The following is a 21,752-nucleotide window of genomic DNA, read 5'->3' on the forward strand; positions in this document are numbered from 1 at the left end:
GTCACACTGATCTTCCACAAAAGAAATAGAGCAGTGTTGTGTACGTACTCCATCCTCATTGCCTTTTGATCCTCACTTTAAAATTTCATAACTGACAAACGATGCTACATGGCTTTTTAGCAAATACAATATATTATTCTTACAAGGACTTTTATCATTTTAAAGCCTTGACATTTCTCTCGTTTCTTCTTCTCTTTCACTTTCAGGAAGCAGATGCTTTATGTTTATAGATTCAGCTTCTGTACTGCAACTGATGAAAATGGATTTTGTTTCTTTTGAACTGGGGGCATTACCTGCCAGTGTGCCGGTGCTGCTGATCCCCTCAGTGTGGGACAGCCAAGCACCACCAGTGCTTCTGTGCTTGTAGTTCTGTTTTGTCATACCAGCAGCTGGGCCAGCATGGCATAAGACAGAGGAAACGCACCCAGGGGACCACGCAGCAGCTGGGGAACCAAATGGTTCTCTCAAGTGTTGCAAAGAGGCAGGAGAAGCCAGTGACTGAATGCCTTCTCCTCCTTTCTACTTACATTCTCTGCCTGAACTGCTCTCCTTTATCATTTTGATGTAGAGAAACACTGAGAAAGCAGGGCTGCAGTACCTCATTACACAAGAGGGGAGCTGATCCTCCCCCATTGCAAACAAGGCCTGTTCTTGGGCTGCAGATGGCTGAAAATGGTGAAGGCCATAAAAGCTGTATTGTATAAACAGTTTAAATTACAGTCCTTGAAGGTCAGACACTTAGAGAGACACAATATACTTAATTCTTTGTGTAGATGTCATCCACTGCTGACATAAAATGCTGGTTTGTCCTAAGATGAGTTCTGTTCAAATTGCTAGGAGTCGTAACCATTTCGTACAATAGCACTTCAGTTAAGGCTGAATTATGAGAATTACATGCATTTCTTGGCATATGCCCCTGTGCCTGTGATGATCCATCTGACAAAAGGCAGTGATTACAATATAGCACACCACATGTTAGGAAAAAATTCTTCTCTGAAAGAGTGGTGATGCATTGGCACAGGCTGCCCAGGGAGGCGGTGGAGTCACCATCCCTGGAGGGGCTCAAGAAACAAGGGGGTATGGCACTGAGGGACGTGGTCAGTGGGCATGGTGGGGTTGGGCTGACAGTTGGATTAGATGAGCTGAGAGGTGTTTTCCAACCTTAATGATTTGGTGATTCTGTAGCACGGTGAATTGTGCATCAGTGAAAAGTGGGGCACCCCCTTGACCATCACCTTCTTGCTATTCCAACCTGGGGAATAACTGCAGGGAACTGATAAGAAATGCATTGACTGACCCATGTTTCTTATAAGTTACCCCACATGGGCAGCCTTCAAACTGAGGTACTCCAGTAATCTGTGCTATCTGAAGGACCTCCCTTAGTCTGAATTAGTGCCATGTTGTGCCTACTTACTTGGAAGCTGGCAGTTAGTATTTTAAAAAATCTGTGCCATTTTAATGACCAAAAAAACAAAGTATTTTGTTTCTACATATCATTTTCCTCTCCAGAGCCTCCTGTTTTTAAGAGAAGGCAGTTTTATTATTTGCCCTTTACATATAAGTACATGGAGGGTAACTTATTCAAATACTCAAATACTTCCTCAGGTTTTGGAAGAACAAAGGATTCAAGCAAGATCTCCTTCTCATAAAAGTGCCCTACCCACAGTGCTGTACCATCTTCTTACATATGTATATTATGCATGGTTAATATCCATGAAATCAGTACCTGAATTTTTCTACAGTCTCTTTATCATTCTGAGACATGTTTGTTCAGCTTCTTGCTTTAGAAAACATGTTTTATTTTGACTTCTTTCTTAGTTTCTATTAAAAGTAGTCATGGTTTGATATTAATGTTTGCAATGCTTTTGACACAGTCTAAGTCATGAATATATGAAACCAGCTTTCCTTTGTATATTTTGTCAGCAGTTTAATGTCATTTCAGCAAGGAAATTTATTCTGAATACAAAATGATTGTAAATTCTTTTAAAAAACATTTCTTGGGCAGTAACTTGTACAAGTTGTGCAATATCAGAGAAGTGCAACAAGACGGGGTATTTTGCTTTTGCTGATGAGTCCGTCTTTTGCCAACTTGGCCTACTTTTGCTAAGCTCAACACTTCAGCCAAAGTTGTTCACAAAATATCACATGCATTACGTGCTGTTGCTGTGATTGTTTTTTTATTTCTGTCCCTGGGTCTTACTCAGAATGCCCTTCACTGATTAAACACCATCTCCGAGTATGGGAAGGACTCAGAATTTATCAAAACAAAAGATGAAGGCTTCCTCCTCATTTGAAATCATGTAATCACAGTTAGGTTGAATTGTGTTTTGATTAAGTAGGAGATGATTACAGAGATCCATCACTCTGCCTTTAGGCTCAGATAGTTTCAGACTAACTTCACTCAAGTCAATTACTTTATTGTAAACTTACAACAGCTAAGCTGAAAGTACAATTAAGTCTTTTGTTGTATGAAAGGTATCAGAGGAAAAAAGCAAAGGTAATAGGGGATACAGACTGTATGCCAATGATGGATTTAGGGCGTGCTTCCTACAAAGCATCAAAAGGGGAGTGTTAAGCACTTAGGCAGCTTTATCTGTAGAGAGGCACTGACAATTGAAGCATGGGCATTTTCACAGGCAAGGAAGCCTTTCACCCGCTCTGACTCTTGAAGTTCTATTGGAAACATTCCTTACAGTTTGGTGAAAAGAAGCGAATTGTTACAGTGCATCAGACTAAGTGCATAATGGAAAATTTTACTTGCACAAAAGATTTGTATAATTCCCTTGTGGCTGGGGTACTTGTGTGTTACCAGGCTTTCAGGTGTGAGAAATAACCCTACAAAGTCACTGCTGCTATTGTGACCCATCCTCTTTTTATTCACATAAATCATTTTTCTTCCTTACTCTTCTAGTTAAAGTACATAATGACTGCTTGATTAGGTCTGCTACAGGCTGCTCACGGCAGTGAAAGGAGGACACAGTTCTCCAAACTGAAGTTAAGTTTGTTTAAGAATGCTCATCTCACCTTGGGGATGGGTTACAGTATTTCCAGTTAAAATGAAATCCAAAGGTGAGACATTTTCTGTGCTTTTTCCAGCCTCGCTGTTATGATGAAAAGCAGAGTTTTCAAAGTTCATCCAATCCAAACCCATCGACGAGACAATTAGAGGAGCTCTGCTTGCCTCCTCACTGTAATTCATTGTGTTATGTCCCTTGTGAAAAGGATTAATAATTCATTGGTGGATGCATTGCTACAGCCTCGCAAATTGGGCTGGGCAACCAGATTGTGCTACCTGGTTTAGTGAGGTTGCTGATGACCACCCCAAGAATCAGCACATACTCTGGGTGGCTCCACACAGACACAGAGCTTGTCTACCTCAGGCACCTTTGGCCCGACTTCATTACCAAAAGGCACTGCTTAGAAGTGTGCCACTTTCTTCATAAAGTTTACTAGGTATTAAATTGTTACATTGGTTACTATATTGGTGTAGAGCATTACATTCCAAGCTTCTGTAGCTATAAAGATTGCAGTGGTGATTCATGAGATTGAAGGAAAATCAGAGGCAGCAAGACTTCCTAGGTGATCAGAAAAAGGAAAACCCACCCACACTGTATGTACTGCCCGAGGTGATGGCTGCTAATGAGATAAGTGTGATGTACAGCTCTGTTATGAAAATTGCATAAATAGGAAAGATAACAGGTTCTTCAGTGGGTCTTCTCATGGGTGTTTTCAGAAGCACACTTACTTATTTGACTCAGAGTTAAAAGGTGTTTTTATCTCCTGTTAACACTGGAGAGCACCTACACATGAGGAAGAGCAACAGCCTGACTGCATTAGGATTTCCTCCTGCCCAGCTAGATCAGAGCATGTAACCCACAGCTTTGCCTCAGGGACGTGGAGCAGGCAGCCACAAAGCCCTTTCCTCTGTAGTGATGCAGAGTACTCTCATCACTCTTTGTTCTCAGCACAGCATCCTTCAGATAATAATGGAATTGCTCAGCATAGTTCAGTTGCAGAGCAGAGGCTGTGACCACTGTTGGTTGGCAGAAGGTGGCAGTGACAGGAGAAATGGGAAAAAACGAAATAGTTGTTGCCATCAGCTGACAAAGCAGATGATAAGACTGGAATTCCTCTGAAAATGCACACAGCAGGAGCAGCAGAGCATGTAAACACTGACATAGGGCAAGAAGGCAGGGTTTTGATACACTGGACACCGCAGTTAGAGAAAGCAAAGAAATCCCTGAGAGCCTCAGCTTGTTTATTGCTTTTGTCTTATTTCATCTTTGTGAAGGTATTACCAGGCTGCGACAGCCTGGCTCTGAGAGAAGATGGAAAGAGATTATTCAGAGGCATTAGGACAGACGAGTGGATTGTATTCCATGTTGCTCACAGCAAAGATGCTCCAGGGCAAAATTAAATGAACTGAAAGTCCAGATCAGTGCCTTCATAAAAATGATGTAGAGCTATATATTTTTTTTTCAAATTTTCTTGTAGATGATAGGCAAAGCAATGCAGCCCATGTAATTGTTTTTCATCATCTATCTCATTTTACCAGAAAAGGATTTTTAACAGTGAACTGTCTTTAGCTTGAAGAAGAATAGTAGAGAACGGTCTTCCTTATTTCTTTGGCTGCCCAAATACTTTCCAGCAAATGCTCCACAAATAAATAGTTGGATAAAACCCAAAGCTCAGTAAATGGAGAGCACTTGTGACCCAGCAGGGTGAAACCCATCAGCTGTGCCATGAAGGAATTACTTAAACCTGTGGCACTGTCCCTTCTGTTCTTGGAAATCAAAGATTTGATGAAGCAGAGTACTATTTAATGACTACCATTCTCCAGAAATAACAATTACTGGAATAACAGAGGAGATGTTTTTATTTTGTAAAACTTTATCAGCTGTCTGAGAACTTAAACTGCTGTAGATCATTAACTGCAAGATGTCCAAATTCCTCTAATCTTTTCCATACCAACAAAGTCACAGAGGCATTGGATTTTGGTAAGTACAGAATCATCAAGAGGTGGCATAAAAAACATCCCTTTTTACTTCCTACTGTGCTCAATTGGGATGCTTTTCTCACTGCTCACAGTGGGTGTGGGCAAATCACTTTCAGGTGTCAGGACAAAAGACTTTGCATAAAAGCAAGGAATGATGATACAAAATGTTTCTAACCTCTGCTGAGCTGTGCTTGCAGCTGTCTCCAAGGATCAGGATGGAGCTTCTGTTGATGCCCAGTGTGAGGCAGTCCAATACCAGGGTAAAAACAGGAGGTAAATTTGGGTGAAGTTCTTCTAGCTGTAGCTTACCTTTCTCTTTGGCTAAGCAAGAAGTGATGAGTCTGAAGTGGAGAATGTGGACTTGGCCCAAAGCATGGGGTGTTCTTCTGCATTGTTTATTTTCAAGGCTGTCTCTAACTGAAGGTTTTTTTAGAAATCTGCTCAGATCAGAAGATTGGTTTGTAAGTTCCCAGCCTAGGAGTGAAGAGTTGTGATAAATGACTCAAATATGGAAGCTTTATAGCCAAAAGATAAACATCAGTGTTTTCCTAGTAGTCGGGTCATGTTCTTTGAGTCTGCAATGGGACAGTAATTTTCCAAACAATTTTTGGGGGACAAGAGAATACACATTTGGCCAAGGATATTTCATATCTAAGGTAATCCATTGAGAAAGGAGAATGCAGTAGTTTTTTTTTTTAAGTTATGTTCTCAAAAATAGCTATTTTCTCATGTTGAAATATTTTCCTTAATCTGAAGTGATTTTTTTTCCATGTTTTGTGCTGCCCAGCGCTTTATTGAAACCATATCTGTATCTCTATATATTTAACTTCTAGAAATCTCTTGCAAACAAAGAGCATCCCTTATCTGCTCAAAACTTTAATAATATAGGACACTATCTTCCCAATAAGCTGAAGCCAATACTTACAGTGCTTGATTGTGATGACATTTTTAGCTCTTGGGAGATATACTGCCAAATGTGTATTTCCACATTCTCATGCTAGCTGCAATGTGTCCTGTTTAGTTTAAGGTAATAAAAACACACCTAGGTAGCATTTACAAGTCATAGGCAATGTATTTCTGTTGGTTTCATTATGCGAGAAAACAAAATACAAAAACAAAATCCAGAAACAAGAAATTCAAACAAAATATTTGTCAGCTGGACAAGCCTTAATCTAATCCTCTGTGACTGGGAATAACTAGTCCTGAGGAACTGACGTGAGATGAGCCAATACAAGGCTGTGGCTGGAGATACACCTCACTTCTGGTTTCCCTGGAGAGCCATGGAATCTAGAAGGGTCCTTTTCAGTCCCAAAATTCAGATATTCTTCAGGGAATTATCTGTCAGATTCACAAACAACCTTTTTCTTTTGCCTTTTGCCCACATCTTGTTCCTTTACCAGCTCCTTAGACGATGTGTGAAGCATTCTGTTCAGGTGAAATAGCTCGGTTTGTCAGTCACTGTACAGCCTGTGATTGATGTTATTATCTGTTCATTAATAGCAGTAATAAAGCATATAAGCAGAATGAATAAGTAGGACATAACAGTGCTTTCACTAACATTCCTCTTCTCTGTGCCTTTCCTCCAACGTAAAGAAAAATTGTTCCAGAACTGCACTGTCCTTTAGTCAGAAAGATGGACTCAAAGCATGTTGTAACCATCACGTGCTTTTTGGCAGTTTTGTTTCTGGCAGCTGCCAAGCGTAGCAGGGTCTGGCTGGGAGGGAATGTACCACAGGGGCACTGCTTTCAAACTTCAGAGAGGTCTTTCAGTGTTTGACTTTGATGAGCTCTGACTTTCTCCTTACAAGTTGTCCCATTCCAGTTGTTTTGGGCAACTCTCCTCCTGCAACTTCTTATAGCACTGGGAGCTTTATGTTTTTCGTGGGAAGAGAATCTCAATCATGGGGTTGTCAGCTGAAGTAAATAAGCATTCCCAGTGAAGGTCACGCTCACATCTGCATTTTATGTCTAATAAGAATTTGCATTTACTGTATGAGAGATGACATCATCTGAGTTCAGTAATCATGTATTGGTGTAGTGAGCAGGTGCCTATTCCCAGCAGATGAACCTGTCCGTTATATGCAGGTGATGATTTGTGTATTTGTTTTTTTAATATATGTTACATGTTCAGCTTGCTGAGTTGATTTAGGATGGGAAGACATGAAAGGATAGCTGGAACATCTACAATGATTTGTCTACTGCTTTATTATTATTATTATTATTGCATTTCTCACCTCTTTTTTAGTAATTATCCTCATAGAGATCAGTTTTCAGGTAAAAAAAAATTCTACTTCCAGCTTGAGTTCTGCTAATCAGAGTAAAAGAGAGAATGTTTAATGTCGTGTCACTGGGCTGGCCGTTTTCTGTACTTATGAGAGATGGGCTCGTGCTATTCCTTACGGCTGTATTATCTCTGCTGTGCACTTGAGGTACTAAGACTTAGTGAGATTTATGGAACTATTAAGAATGACTATCAGGTATATCTCCTAGATGATAATATTCATTGTTCTGTGTTCCTACAACTGCTCCCTTGGGAAGGTCATGGAGGAGGAACAAGATAGAATTAATGCTTTGAAAAACAAGAGTGCACCCTGAACCATCAATAGCTCTGCAGGTCACATCTGACAAACTTGAATTTAAAGAGTGCTCCCAAGAGACAGAGACTGGCACGGCTCCCCGAGCACTGAAAATCCAGTGTCAGAACTGAGTCACTTCTGCTCCATTCTGCCATTTTTTCAAGTGATGTTTGTCATGCTTTCCTTCCTCTTTTTACACTGGCACTTCTCTGGAGATGGTTACATAGCAGAGCTGATGGAGAACTCGCAGCTCTCATCTCAGGTAGCTTCCATCGTATGTCCTGGTGAATGAGCACCTCTGCTGGCCAGGCTTCTCCACTTCAGGTGCCAGCACTTGACCAATCAACCATTGTGTAGTCAGCCACTGAGAGGCCAGCTGGCAAGTGTGCCTCATCTGTGCTGGCTTCATAACGTGGCCTCTGAGCCCTGTGACTGACCACGGCATTTCTCTGTGCCCATTAGGAACACTGAATCTCTGTGGCTTCTCATAAACGCGTTCAAAGCTGTATTCAGACTGACAGCCCAGATGACTTTGTGGTCTAAAATATTAGTAATTAATCTGAGTTTGTAGTGCTTCTGCATTAGAGAAAGCTTTTGCTTGCAATAGCCTTTGTTTGAATGTATTATTCTGAGTAGATTGGCGTGCTAAAATTTGCATTGTAAAAACTTGTTTTGGAACAAAGTAAGATCTAATGAGCACATAGTAAATCCCTTGGCTCTGCAGCAGAGTCACAATAAGCATAATAGCTCTTGCTGAATGAATCCCTTGCAGCCTAAAAGCTTTTTTCTTTAAAATAAAATAGCAACCCTGCAGGATTTAGTGCAGACAATATGCAAAGATCGTTTAAGGGGTTGCTGTGGAAAGAGAAAACAAATGAGGACGACTCCACTTAGGCTCCTTTGAAAGGACCCTTTGTGATCACTTCATTAGGCAGTCTGTTTAAATATTTTCTTTATTCAAGAATGACTTTATTGTAATGGAAGCATCAATAAATTCCACTTTGTCTTTTCTTCCTCCCTCTGGTCTTAGCTGAAGTGCCAGGAAGCATTTTATCATTTCTCAGGCTTTTTACTGGAGGTTCAATGTGCAGTAAGTATTATTCCTTTAGCAAAAGAATGAAAATGGGGACTAATGATATTACACAAGAACACCGAGAACTGTCTTTCATTTAAAAATAAATCAAAAGTTGAGCTTGTGCCTCTTGCTTTCATCCCGAGTTAGCTTAGGTAATGATTGAAGTTAGTAGAGGTTCTGCCTAGTTTTTGGCTAATGTCTTTGTCAGAAAAGGCACCTTTGAGTAATGTGCTTGCTGTCTGCCCTTACTGCAAGGTTAAAAGTAGTTTATCTCCCAGATGTACTAGCCTAAGCATCCTAAATAATGTGGAAACCATTCCATTTGCCATTCTGAAGAAAGTTGATTGAAATCAGAATGATGAGAGATTATCCAGAGAGGTCCTGGAGCCTCCATCCTTGGAGATATTCAAAACCATCTGGATGTGGTCCGGGCAGCCTCCTGTAGCTAACCCTGCTTGAGCTGGGGGGTTGGAGCAGGTGTCCTCCAGTCATGACCACCACTCTCTGGTTCTGAGTTCAGCTGCCACATCCCCTGATATGATCATATGATCGACTCCACACTTAGGATATAATGTGTTTTTTTGTTGTTGTTGTTTTTTTAATTTCTGAGTTTAAATTTGAAATCTATGTCACGCTCAGCTGATCATGTCTTGAGCCTCTTTTAGGCAGTGTCCACATGAGCACTGGACTTCAGACAGTGTTGTACACTGGTTCTTCTTCCTTGAAAAGCTTTTGAGGCTTTTCAGTCAGTGTTGTTTGGTGTTTGGGCTGCAGGCTGGTAAAGCTGGGAGTGTGGCAGAACAGATATTTCCTTAAGAATTTAAATGCTGCAGGAGCTCAGCTGCAGATTTTCTGGTGTAAGCTTAATGTATGGCTTTATCCTTTGCTGAGACTTTAATTTAGAAGGAGACTTTTCTCTGTGGTCTTTTGGGATAAATGAGAAGGAGCAACCTAAAACAATCATACGAATGAGAAGTGAGGAACAAGGATGACTGGCTGGTCTTTAATGCCGTTTCATGAATCCCACGTGGATTGTGTTTTTCTGAGGCCAATTTGTTGGATTTTAACAGTTACTGTGCAAACAGTGGCTGCACTGACAGATTTGCAGAAGTGCCTGACAGTGGTTCTATTGATTCGGGAAAAAAAGTTGAGAAAATTCATAAAAATGCAGAAAATTATTTTCATCAAGTGTATTCTGAAAGAATATATTATGAGGAGCATCTGGCTGAGACAATTACCAAACCAAACTGGAGATACCCAACTGCATCTGCTTTGTGCAAGCAAAAATGTTTGGGGCAGCAGAAAATGACATTATCTGGTATTACACCAGCAGACATCTGCAGCCTCTTTCAGAGCTGAGGAGCATTCAGAGAAAGCAGAGCAGTTATCACTAGTTTGTGCAGCTAAAGGGTATATCTCAAAGCAATCTCCCGTGCCTGTTAGTTATGTGATAAGGACTGTGAACATCTCCTGGAGCACTCTGAGGTGCCAACGTTCATCCATTTGCTAAGGAAAAGAGTTCTCTGAAAATCAAAACTTGCCCTTGGATAGACTGTCCTTTCCCCATTCCCATCCCTCAGTGCTTCCACTCCTGTCAGACCTTAACGTCATCCATAAGCGATTCTGTCGGCAAGCTCGGCGGCACAAAAACAGCCATACCTACAGCTGGCAACACAGCATGCCAGCATTTCCCATAGCCCAGGCCTGCGAGGCTGCCTGCTTTGCAGCAGGAAGGTGTTAAGTTGCCATCTCACATCATTTTGCTCCCTAAGTGGCGGTAGTGGATCATCATCTCCATTTGAGATGTTATTTTAGTCTTTGACATCCCAATTAACGCTTATTTGATGTCTGTACCCAAGGCATGGCCTATGCAGCATGGCACGTGCTCTGCCCTCCCACCACCAGCCCACTCTTGTTTCTCTGAAGGCTTTTTGCCATTTCCATCCACCATCACTAAGGCGGTGCTGAGAGTCTGCAGCATGTTACAGGAGGGAATTCTGCACAGAAAAGCATCAGCTTCTTCCCCAGACAGGCCAGTGTCAGAGGTGCAATATCCTTTGCAAAACTGTGCAAAATGTGGATTTATGAAGATCAGATTAGTGCTTCAAGGATAATGGGGCATTTTAATATAATTTTAAATCTTACCTTCTCACTCCCATTGCAGCCAGCATGTGAAATTATCAGACTTCATTCTTTACACCCAGAATTTATCTTTGCAGCAGGATAGCAGTTGCTGAGTGTGAGTTTCTCTGGAACACATTTTGATTTCTTCACACTCATCTGTTTCTCTTCTATAAGAGGGTTAGTGGGAGGGTTTTAACTTCTCAGTGCTGTCACACCTGGGATCTTAGCTGGCATGAGGGCCTGCATCACCTCTAAGAACATCCCAAGGACACCCTCTAAATCTGCTCCTTGAAGAGCCACCAGAGAGATTTTTAAATTGTTCATCAGTTGAATGTCTCATTGCAAGACCATCACGGTCCCACTGCCTTTTTCTCAAATAGCAACTCATCTGCAAATATTAGAAAATCCAGGGGGGATAAAACAAAGAGGTCAAACCCCAATCAATTCTAACAGATTCTAAAGGTTAGTCAAGTATCTATGAAATGAATTTCTGACTTCCCTATGGACAAAAAAGTTCCATTTTGAACCTGCCATGAATCCTCACTGTAGGTTACTCTGCAAGAGGATCTGACGTGTCCTGGAAAATAAGTTTCAGAAAAAGCAGCCAGATTCCAAGCACTCATATGGGGCAACCGAAATAATAATAGCAGTAATTAGATAATGCTGATGCCAAACACACAGAAGTTCTATGACTGCATCCACTTTATCCTCTGTAACTGTGCTCTAAGATTATGCAGTAGAAACTGCATGAGCCAAGAAAAAACATGAGTGCCCCGCATGGAATTCAGCCCTCCAAAATCTGCAGTCTGCAAATGCTGCTGTGTGTTCCCAGCTCCACGAGGCAGCAGGAGCAGCAGAGACTGGGTATTTACACATCTATGTGATAACACTATTCTGGAGACAGAAATAGCTTTTATGCATGAGATCTTGTCTCACTCCCTATATATCCACTGCTTGCAGATTATCTATAAACTGCTGTTAGGAGGAGTGGAAATCATGAAGTCAGAGGCTGTGATGGAAGTGTTGTGATCAGTCAAGTGAGGGAGGACCCATTTAGGTCCTTTAGTGTGCAAGCATCGGTCAGATATTTATCCTGTAATTGTTAACGAAACATTTAATCTGTGAATTTTGAGATGGGATTTCTGCCTTTTTCAGTTTTGTTTTTGGCAGCCAAAAGTCTTTCTGATGTAAGCTGTTCTGTCCCAGCATGGAAAGACTTCTTGCTTTGTAAGTGCCCCATTAAATAGCACAGTCTATTCTGAGATCCAATCGTTGGGATGTTTCTAAGCCATAATTATGAATGTTTTTAAAGCTGATCACAAAAATGCTGTCAGTGAACAACATGAGACCATGTGATTAATTTTTCCATGTGAGCTGTTTGATTATGACAGCCTCTTAGTTTCAGATAGCTTCCAATGTGGACTGAAAAGCAGAGAAAGAACACTTTATCTAGCACTTCTGATTAAATGTGACACTCTAGTCAGCACTGAGAATACAAAGAGGAAAGAAAAGCCATAAAACCCCATTAGAAAAAAGAAAATGTCAGGCTATAAATTACTCTGAAATATCAATTTTCAGCAAGCTATGTAAATTGTCAATAACAGGGATGCAAGAACCATAAGTGTGCTATATTCATGCTAATTTTTTGTCACTAGAGTGTGCATTAAAAGAGTTGACACATCCATTAAGGACTGGAGGATAACTGGAGGGCTCCTGCACACTGGGTGAATAAAGACCTTATTGATACTACTCACATTTAGTTTGAAGGATGCTTCCTGATTTAGACCTCAGTGGTGCATGGCTGACCAGAGAGAGGCCAAAAGAACATCATCATCTTCCTATGCGTGTTTTTAACGTTAAAAGGTTTCTTTCATCAGGGCAGACATTTTCCCATATCTGCATACAGATGGATTTTATGTTACACGGTGGTGTTTAAGAAGCTGTACCTGTTAGGACTGTACTGCCCACACTGTGCATCCTCTGCCCTTCAGGTGCTGCAGCTGTATCAGAAAGTGCTCAGACTTCCTTCACCTTGAGGAACTGCAATGTAAACACTGTCAGATCTCCTTATCTATAGCAACGGTTTAAGGCATCTCCATCTCCAGGCCATTTGTGCACTGAGATGGGCTAAGAGCCCGCTGGCCTCCTTCAAATGTAATGGACAGATTTTCGGGGCATTTCCTGCTGATAAATTAAAACAAAAATGCTCCTGTGGAGAAGGCTGCATTTTGATGAAATTTCTAATTCAGAGCAAGTACATCTCTTAATGCTGTCAAAATGTTGGGCTTTGCTATTTTTGCAATCAAAATGTGGGGGACTTGGTTTAAATTGACCTTTCAGTTTAAAATATGTTTATACTAAACAAGCTTTTAACACAGAACATCACAGAATCATCACTGGTTCAATTTAGCAGAATATTTTGGGATTTGGATGGGAGCAGAGGAGGGTTAGGGATGACAGAGTGCCTGCATTCCTACCACTAAGAACCACTTACATAATTCTCGACAGTTTAGGTCAGCAAGATTTCTGAAAGCTTTGAAAATTCTTTCGTGACAGGAAAATCTTTTCCAGTCCAGTCGTGGGGGTGGGGTGAGGTCTGGAGGACACCCATCTTTGACAGGCTTTGCATTGAAAATGGAAGAAAACCTGAGATCCCTATCTTGTAAGAATTCCCACGCTGGGATATTATAAAACACGGATATGGATATCTGAGCTGCTTTAAAATCTCTTTCCATCTCATCTGTTGGCTTCATGCGGAAAAGAAAGTCTGAAATCTGAGAGTTTATTCCTACGGAGTGCTGCTCAGGTGGAGGTCAGCACTTTTTCTATAAAACATCAGAGTCCACTTCTAGCTCAAGGATGTGCTGAACATCCACCTCTGAAGCACTGCCTCTGGCAGAAACCACTGTAGAATGGGCAGGTAACATGCCCTGCTGGGCACAGCAGAACCGAGGGGACCTTGCTGCCACGTGCAGATTGCAACGCTGATTCTCACTGCTTTCTTACTGCTGGAAGATGCCAACAAGTGATTTTTCCTTTCAGCAAAAGACTGCTGAAGGTGCCACTGGCTCTTGGAGAAGGATGAAACACATAGCTGCTACAACACAGCTGTGCATTGTATGGTAACAGTCTGCACAACCAAGTTTCTTCTTGTCTGGCAGCAATTCAACAATGGGAGCATGGGGATTTACAGCCTCTTAAAGCCTTGTACCTTAGCTGCCCTCAGAGAACTTTGGTAACGCACAGCTTTAGGCCACGGTAAACAAGACACTCTATGTCTCATCTTGGTTTTTCTATGACAAATAGGATATAGTGTCTAACTGACTGCTTTATATTATACAATATAAATCTATTACATACAATAAAAATATTCTATATCAGTATAATATAATAGTTACACTGTAGGGCAGCCATCTCTCAGGTGTATAGGAATAGCTAATAATTAGCATGAGTAAATCATTGTAGCACAAACCACAAACATTATCATTCCACGTGTAATTTATCCCTGATGTGAGTACTTGTTCTTCTTAATACTTAATATGTCTGTTTATAGAAAAGTTGATTGAGATAATTAGCAGTAAAAATGCTAAGGTAACACAGCTATGGTAACATTTATATTGCTATCAATTTTGTTTATAGCAGCCTAAAGACCAATGCCAAAATTAGAAATTAACTACAATTAGCAAATAAATTGAGTGTCTCTTGGAATTACTTGATCATGTCTTAAAACACTGCACAGTGTGATGCTCATGGAGGCAAAGCCAAGTCCCTGGGCTGTGCCAGCTGCACTGTTTGCTTTTCTGTTCTTGCTGCTTATCAGCTGCAGCAGGGCAACTTTGCCGCCTGTATCCGCCTTGCCCGGTACATGGATAGATGGTGGCCTGGTGTTGTGTGGCCTGCTGCTGCCCAGGGATTTACGTGCCTCCCCATCCCCTGTGCTGTGCAGGGATTAGGGATGTCATCCTTATCCAAGCAAACATCTCCCACTTGTGTTAAGAGTTGCACATTCCCAGGAAAAAAACAAGTCATCCAAGGAGAATTGGCAGCTTCATAGGAAGCAAAATTTCCTTGGATATTTCCTAGCTGTCTCCTTTGTCAGAGGCTGTTTCATTCCTTTTCTCTCCGTAACACATTTTGTCACCTTAAAGAGGAAAAAGGGGCTGAGAGGGGAGGGAAAGAGCTGACGGAATGTAAATGTAAAGCAATTTAGACGACCGCAGATGGGGCGGTCACAGCACGGCGCAGATCTGCACTGACTGCTGAGCACCGGGCTGACAGCGGGAGCCTTAGCTGGCCTGGGGCTGCTGCTGGCCTCTCTTCTTTCTCTATTTCTTTTTCTTTTATTTTCTGCCCTGCTTCCTTCAAAGCTAGGTGTCTCAGTTCCCTGTGGATTTCTTCTGGGGGGAATTTATCACTGGTAAATAACTATTCGTGTTGAATTTGTAGATGAGCTGAAGTATTTTCTTTAATGTTGCAGTTTAGTGCACTTTTCAGGTTTGCACGAGCACAGGCATTTGAAGGCAATAAATCTGTTGTTCCGATAATGTATTTGCCCTTGGTACCAAAATATAAAAATAAAAATTACAAGGTCATTAACCATATCAAGAGAAAGAAAAACGAGCAGTGTATTAAAAAGCTGTATGCGGGATGGGCTGGGCGAATAGCGGTATGCTGGAGCGTACTGCTTATCTGCCCTTCTCATCATGAGAATCAATTAATTCCTTTCTTTCTCACAGCACTTCCCCTTTGCACTGGGAACCCTCAGCATATGCCAGTCCAAATTTATGAGCAGTGTGTTTTCTGGTGTTTTTCATTTATCAAGTGCAAACTCCTGTGGCCACTGATTTACTGTAGGACTGCTCAGAAAGCAGCGAATAAGTATTATCTAACAATGTATTTAAAAAAATACAAACTGGAAGAGACGATTTTATCTCTGCTTCCTGAGCAATTTATCTCTGCCCATGAGAAGGCAGGCTGGGGGGAGAATAGCCCTAGAATTGTTCTGGAGTGCATCTGGTTTGGAAATGAGTTCTTACATGCAGTAAAGGGAAGCCTTGGAAAGCAATAGATTATTTTTAAAGTTTTAATATATTTTATTTATTTCAGTTAGACTATAGTATCAGGTGCAGACCTGAGAGCATTGGAACCCGAGGGTATTCATTGCATGACTCCAGCCTCACTGATTGAGGGGTATCTCCTCTTTGTTTCCCACCATGGAGTTCAGGCTGTAAATAATCAACAGGGAAAAATTGCACTGTATGAGTACAGTGGCATCCAGATGGGTTGGTATGGTCCACACTCAGCCCCTTTTATCCATCTTCTTCAGCTCAGAGGTATTTTCACTAAGAAGGACTAGGTTAAATTAGTCTACATGACACAGGTTACCACCTTGTAATTTGTCATCTTCCTAATAGTTCCAAGAACAGTGACATTATGGGGAACTTGGCTATTTATGGCACCTAAACCTGTGTATCCAACACAGACAGCAGCATTCATCTTTAGTCAATGAGTGTAAGAGGGGTTTCACCCTCAGAGCAGTCGCTCTGAATTACTCAGCAGTACCCATCTCAAATGAGGGAACACTGTATGTGTTCCTAATTGGAGCAGTTGTATCAACTTATAAAGCAAAAAAAAAAAAGAAAGAAAGAAAAATCATTTGTTTGTTTTTCCTCAAACTCTCCCAGGTCTGGCAATGTGGAGGAAGTATGGAGGTGCTACCCTGCTCTCGTGTGGCACACATCGAACGCACAAAGAAACCCTACAACAATGATATTGATTACTATGCAAAGCGCAATGCCCTACGGGCTGCAGAGGTCTGGATGGATGACTTCAAGTCCCATGTTTACATGGCGTGGAACATCCCCATGGCAGTAAGTATGGGGATGTAAGGCAGTAAGTATGGGCCACACTAGTCCTGAACAGAGCCTGAATAGTTGTTCCTAGTAAGCAATTTGAGGTGAAGTCATTACTACAACTGCATGCAGTGGGCAAAGAGTTGGAGGAAGAGTTCTTCTGTGCTGGTGAATGCTCAGGGCAGAGACTTCTGTCATAAACTTGCTTCCTATATTTCTTCCTCAGTGTAAGTTTTGTAGGCTCTGGAGCGGTGACACAGACTTACAATTTAACTGGAGCATGATGTTTCAGGTTTATGCGCTTCCTCAGAGATAGTCCTTAATTTAGGATGTCATTAAACTTTGAGGTGTTCATATGCTACAGTAGTGAGGACTAGAGAAATGTCCATAAATAAATATCATGATTCATCATGAGACTCCGCGGACCTCACCAGGATAAAAAACAATGTGTGCAATAAAAGAATCCCACATTAACTAGCTTTATTTTCTACAGGGTGAGAGATGCAATGTGGACACGTTCTGCTTCTTACTGTGCATGTGAATTGTTAATGGCATGTGGGGACCCCCAGGAATCCATGTAATATAAATATTAGATAAACTGTAGGTTCAATTTATTACTTGATTCTGGAAGTATATCTCATGCTACATCTCCACAGAGCATAATTCTTCAAGAGAAGAGATACGTGTATAGCACAGTCAGGGGAAGCTGACTGCTGTTGTATCTTTTAGTGATATTTGCATCCAAATTATTCATGTGAAGGGGCATAGGGAGAGCAGCTGAGGGGAAGCATACACATTCTGTAAGTAAGGACAGTTTTGCTAACCCTTATATGAAGGATTTGGCCAAAGATGGTTGGTTTGAAGTAAATGGAAACAGAAAATGCTTCTCTCTGAGCCAAAAAATATGCCAGTCCAGCTGTATCACTGTGAATATTCACAGTTATGACCTAGAGTCCATCAAAGTCATGGGAGTCCTGGCAAAGATTTCACCAGATTTAGTTTTGTCCTAAATACCTACTTGTGCTCTGATAACTAGATAATATATCAAAACCCATTTTAATTACTTTCTGTCATGTTTTTGAAAATACATATACCTAAAGGAGTAATGTTTCATTTTCCTCTGTGATGTCTGAATGTTACATGTTCACACCCATCTGGATTTTAATTACTGCTGTTTAGTATTGGGCATTCTGTGTTGTGTTGAAAGTTAGGTCTCTGTGAAGGTGGGTTTTGGTTGCTACTTTCAGCATGAGAACTAATTGCAGAGAATTATCTCACCTTAGCAAGGCAATACTGCCTAACACAACATCTCTGTGATAGTAGGAGGAAGACAAAGCAGGGCTCACCTAAGCTTTTGGGGGCATTTTGGCCCTGCCTGCATCCATTTGAACAAGCGGTAAGTTTCTAGCGGGAAGGTGAAAGAGAAATAATCTTTGTAAATTTGTTTCCTTGATGCTTTCTGCAAATGAATTCTAAGAATATAAAAGACATTTAAATAAGCATTTACACCAAAACGTAATTTCCTTTAATCTCTCTGAGATTACTTATTGATGTAGTTTTCTGCACTGAGCCATTCAACAGTGTTTTAAAAAAATAGGCACATCTATATACAAAGGCATAAAATCAGCAGAAGTATTGAACATTAAAATATACTTTCCATAAAATAAATTGATTGATAAAATGTACATCATAAAAATAACCCCATTAGCTTTCAGGAAAAGGAAGCTAGCATGTTAGTGTCCACAGAGTTACTCTGCTGTAGTACTCAATCTCGTTGACCTAAGTACTTTACTGGTCAAAGCCATAAGAAAAACTTTCAGTGAGAAAACTAGAAACCTTACTGCTGGGGTAAAAAGGATGTGTCTGCATGCTAAACTGTGTGGGCACCTCATTCCTGTACCATCATGCAGTAACCCTGACTTAATGACTGCAGTTAGTATGGAACAAGGCACAGCATTTTCATAGCTGCTCAATTTGCCGCTCTTGTAATCTGTAGAAATAGCCTAGCAAGCAAGGTGTTACATTTCTTCATTATAGAATAGAAGAGAGACAAGTAAAATACATGTGTTCTGTATCACCAAAATCCATCCAGATTAACCCTTCCATAACACACACCATCTTTTCCCTTCTAAGTTACTGAGGGTGTACCTGATTAGTGGCTGATCGCTGGACACACCTGCAGACTTATTCCCATAGCCCTACAGCCTCCACCAGCAGGTCAGCGCGGCATTATTGCACTTTGCCAAATATTTGGTATGCCCTGTTTACAATCTATTCCTCGACAATTTTTATGATAAATAAATCTTGTATTGAATGATTTATTGTACTCAGTGCCTCCGAGAATTGCTCTCCTTCCATTTAGCCTGAAGTAGAACATAAATTAACATTCATTTGAATGGATGCTGCATAGAGAGCTCATGACAAAGTATGCATCAGCAAGCAGCAGCGAGCACAGCAAACTCTTTATGTGGCAAATGGAAAAACCTGTTCAGTATTACACTTGTATTCTCTCCTGAAAACAAGGCATATGTTGGGGATTCTAATAAACCCTGAGCTAAGACTTGCTGCTGTCTTGTAACCTTGCATCAGACACCATTTGGAAAACAAATATTTCCTCCAGAAAGATTTATGTACAAGGCTCTTAAGATAGATCCATGCAAAAGCCACCAGTTTCAGTCCATTTAATTCTTTCAGTGTCAGAAAAGATTTTTAGATGAGGTAATCAGTGTCTTGATGTTGAACTATGATGATTTGTACTGGTTTATATCTACAGACAGTAACTGACCTGGTCTTTTTGAAATGGTTGAGTCTGATCATATCGATTGCTTTTTGATATGTTTTATGGAATTTTTTAGTCAAATGTGATTAAATTCTGGAATAGAATTACAAAGAAGGCATTGAGTTTAAATGCGTTTTACAGCTTAAGTCTGTGAATGAGCTCCAGTTCCAGTAAAAACTGAATGCTGGTCTATGCAAACGTTTAATGGGGCTTAATTGCTTTTTGAGCAGCTCTGCTTTGAAGTTTTAACAGGTCTGTTCTCATTTACATTCGTGAATACCCAAGGCTGTTAATAGTCTAAACCATGATCAAGCTGCTAGATCTTAGATCAGAATTACAGCTAAATTCGTTATGAATCTGAAAGCAAAGGAGTTCAGGTTTGATTGCAAACATTTATAATTGCTGTATGTTAACAGCATTCACATTGTTTTTTTCCATATTTTGATTTATGTTTGGGTTTTTTTTCTTGTTTGTTATCCTTATTTTTCTACTGACTTGCATTAATATTTATTGTCTGCTCTCAGCAGCAGCTGTTTGATGAGCTGCTACTTACAAAAGAGAAAGTAGAGAAGGGAATACAGCTTGGTGTACAAAATGAACTCCAATTTGGTTTCAGTTAAAAAAAAAACCAACAACTGTGAAGTCAATGTGGTGAAATTTCTCTATTCTTTTTCTATTTTATAGAACCCTGGAGTTGATTTTGGAGATGTTTCTGAAAGAATAGCTCTGCGACAGAGACTGCAGTGCCGGAGCTTTAAGTGGTACTTGGAGAACGTCTATCCTGAAATGAGAGTCTATAATAACACAGTCACTTACGGAGAGGTACTGTATGTCTTTGAAAACACATGATGGCTGCCTTAGACAATTCTTTTCATCCTAGCGGTGGGTGCCTATATTCGCTTCATTAATTCATTTTTGCAAATCCTCCTGGTTGGGAATAAAAAGCCACAAGTCCATGTGGCAAGTTTTTATCTCATCAGAAAAAGCCATTAGAGAAAAATAATTCTCCTGTTTTGTGCTCAGAATCTGTATTTTAATTTCTGCCCATGCACATGAATAAGACCCTGGAACACCTACTGTGAGATAGCGGAATGGACAAGTTAGTTAACCCTGACAAAATGTTGAATCCAAATGCATTGGAGATGTGTAGATGATTTGGTTCAGGTCAGCTTTCTGGGTCATTTATTTTCCACCCGTTAAGTAGTCAAAACCACTGTATATGCTTGAAGCTGATCTTTACAGTCAGACAGGCCTTCTGTAATTTTTTAAGAGTTCATCAAGTGCCTGTAAGGTGAGGGCTGCTATGGGTCTGTGAATTGGGACAAACATATAGGACAGTGTTTATAAGATTCTGTGTTAACTGTCTACTTGAATTAGGCAATGAATTTGCACACATCAACTACATGGACATTCTTTCCTGCTGTTCCATTTAAATGACTTCATATAAAATAAGTCAGGCCCTTCAGATATTGATACCAAGTGCAAGTTTTATTGCCTAATACCACTCTGTATCCTAATATAACTATTTCTGGCAGTAACCAAGGAAAGACATTTAGTAAGTTCAACACGAGCTATTAGTAACTGTCAGCTCTGAAAATGCTGCTAACTGAGAAGAATATTGGCAGAACTGCCAATGCTGTGTCAATTACACCAGACGGTTAGGAAGCTGAGCTCTAAAAATAAGTTTGTTTCTGTTCTGTGGTCGCATTCAAAGTTCTCGACTCACACAGGAAGTTCAGCCATGCAAGTGTCCAATTCATTAAAATTCATGATTTTGCACACAAGCTATCTAACTAGTACAAACTGGAATCGTTCTCTTTCTTACATGCCCATAATAATAATTAGAAAAAACTACAGGCTTCATCCTAAATGATATAAAGCTTGCTATTAATATTTTCTCCTATGGGTATTTTCCTGGAGGAGAAGGTGTTTGAATTTTCAAGACTTTAAGGAAAATAAATGTATTGAGTAGATGTGAAACATATTGAAACAGTAATAAAAATATATTTCCTAGTGACTCAATTCACATTTTTAAAGCTGTGTCATAAAGCTGTCTTCATGTTCTTTAGCCTTTATAGTATGAGTCATAAAATAAACCTCCTGAAATTTAATTGCTAGGGAACCCCCTTATCACATCAGATTGCCTGTTTTGTTCATGCACTATAATATAAAGAATTATTTACTGATTTTCCAACACACCAATAGCTGCAGCTATTCCTGCACTTTAGGGGTGAGCAGACAAATTGTTGAGTCAAAACTCAAAGCAACTTGTTGGCTGTTTCAAAACTTCTCATTTAAGAAATCTGTAAAAATGTTCTGTGTCCAAAACGTGTGTTAATACCTGTAGCCT

The 21,752-nt window shown here is 40.4% G+C and overlaps 1 protein-coding gene across 10 annotated transcripts in view; it reads left to right on the forward strand.

The window, feature by feature from the left end:
• Positions 1–21,752, forward strand: part of GALNT9 (polypeptide N-acetylgalactosaminyltransferase 9) — a 199,759-nt gene that overhangs the window by 165,236 nt on the left and 12,771 nt on the right. For all 10 annotated transcript variants that reach the window (XM_025155561.3, XM_025155562.3, XM_046901218.1 and 7 more), the window contains 2 exons: positions 16,456–16,641; positions 20,087–20,224. In XM_025155561.3, coding sequence (XP_025011329.2) covers positions 16,456–16,641; positions 20,087–20,224 — 324 coding nt within the window. The remainder of the gene's footprint in view (positions 1–16,455; positions 16,642–20,086; positions 20,225–21,752) is intronic.

The sequence above is a fragment of the Gallus gallus genome, chromosome 15, assembly GCF_016699485.2.
Source record: "Gallus gallus isolate bGalGal1 chromosome 15, bGalGal1.mat.broiler.GRCg7b, whole genome shotgun sequence".
Classification (NCBI taxonomy): Eukaryota; Metazoa; Chordata; class Aves; order Galliformes; family Phasianidae; genus Gallus; species Gallus gallus.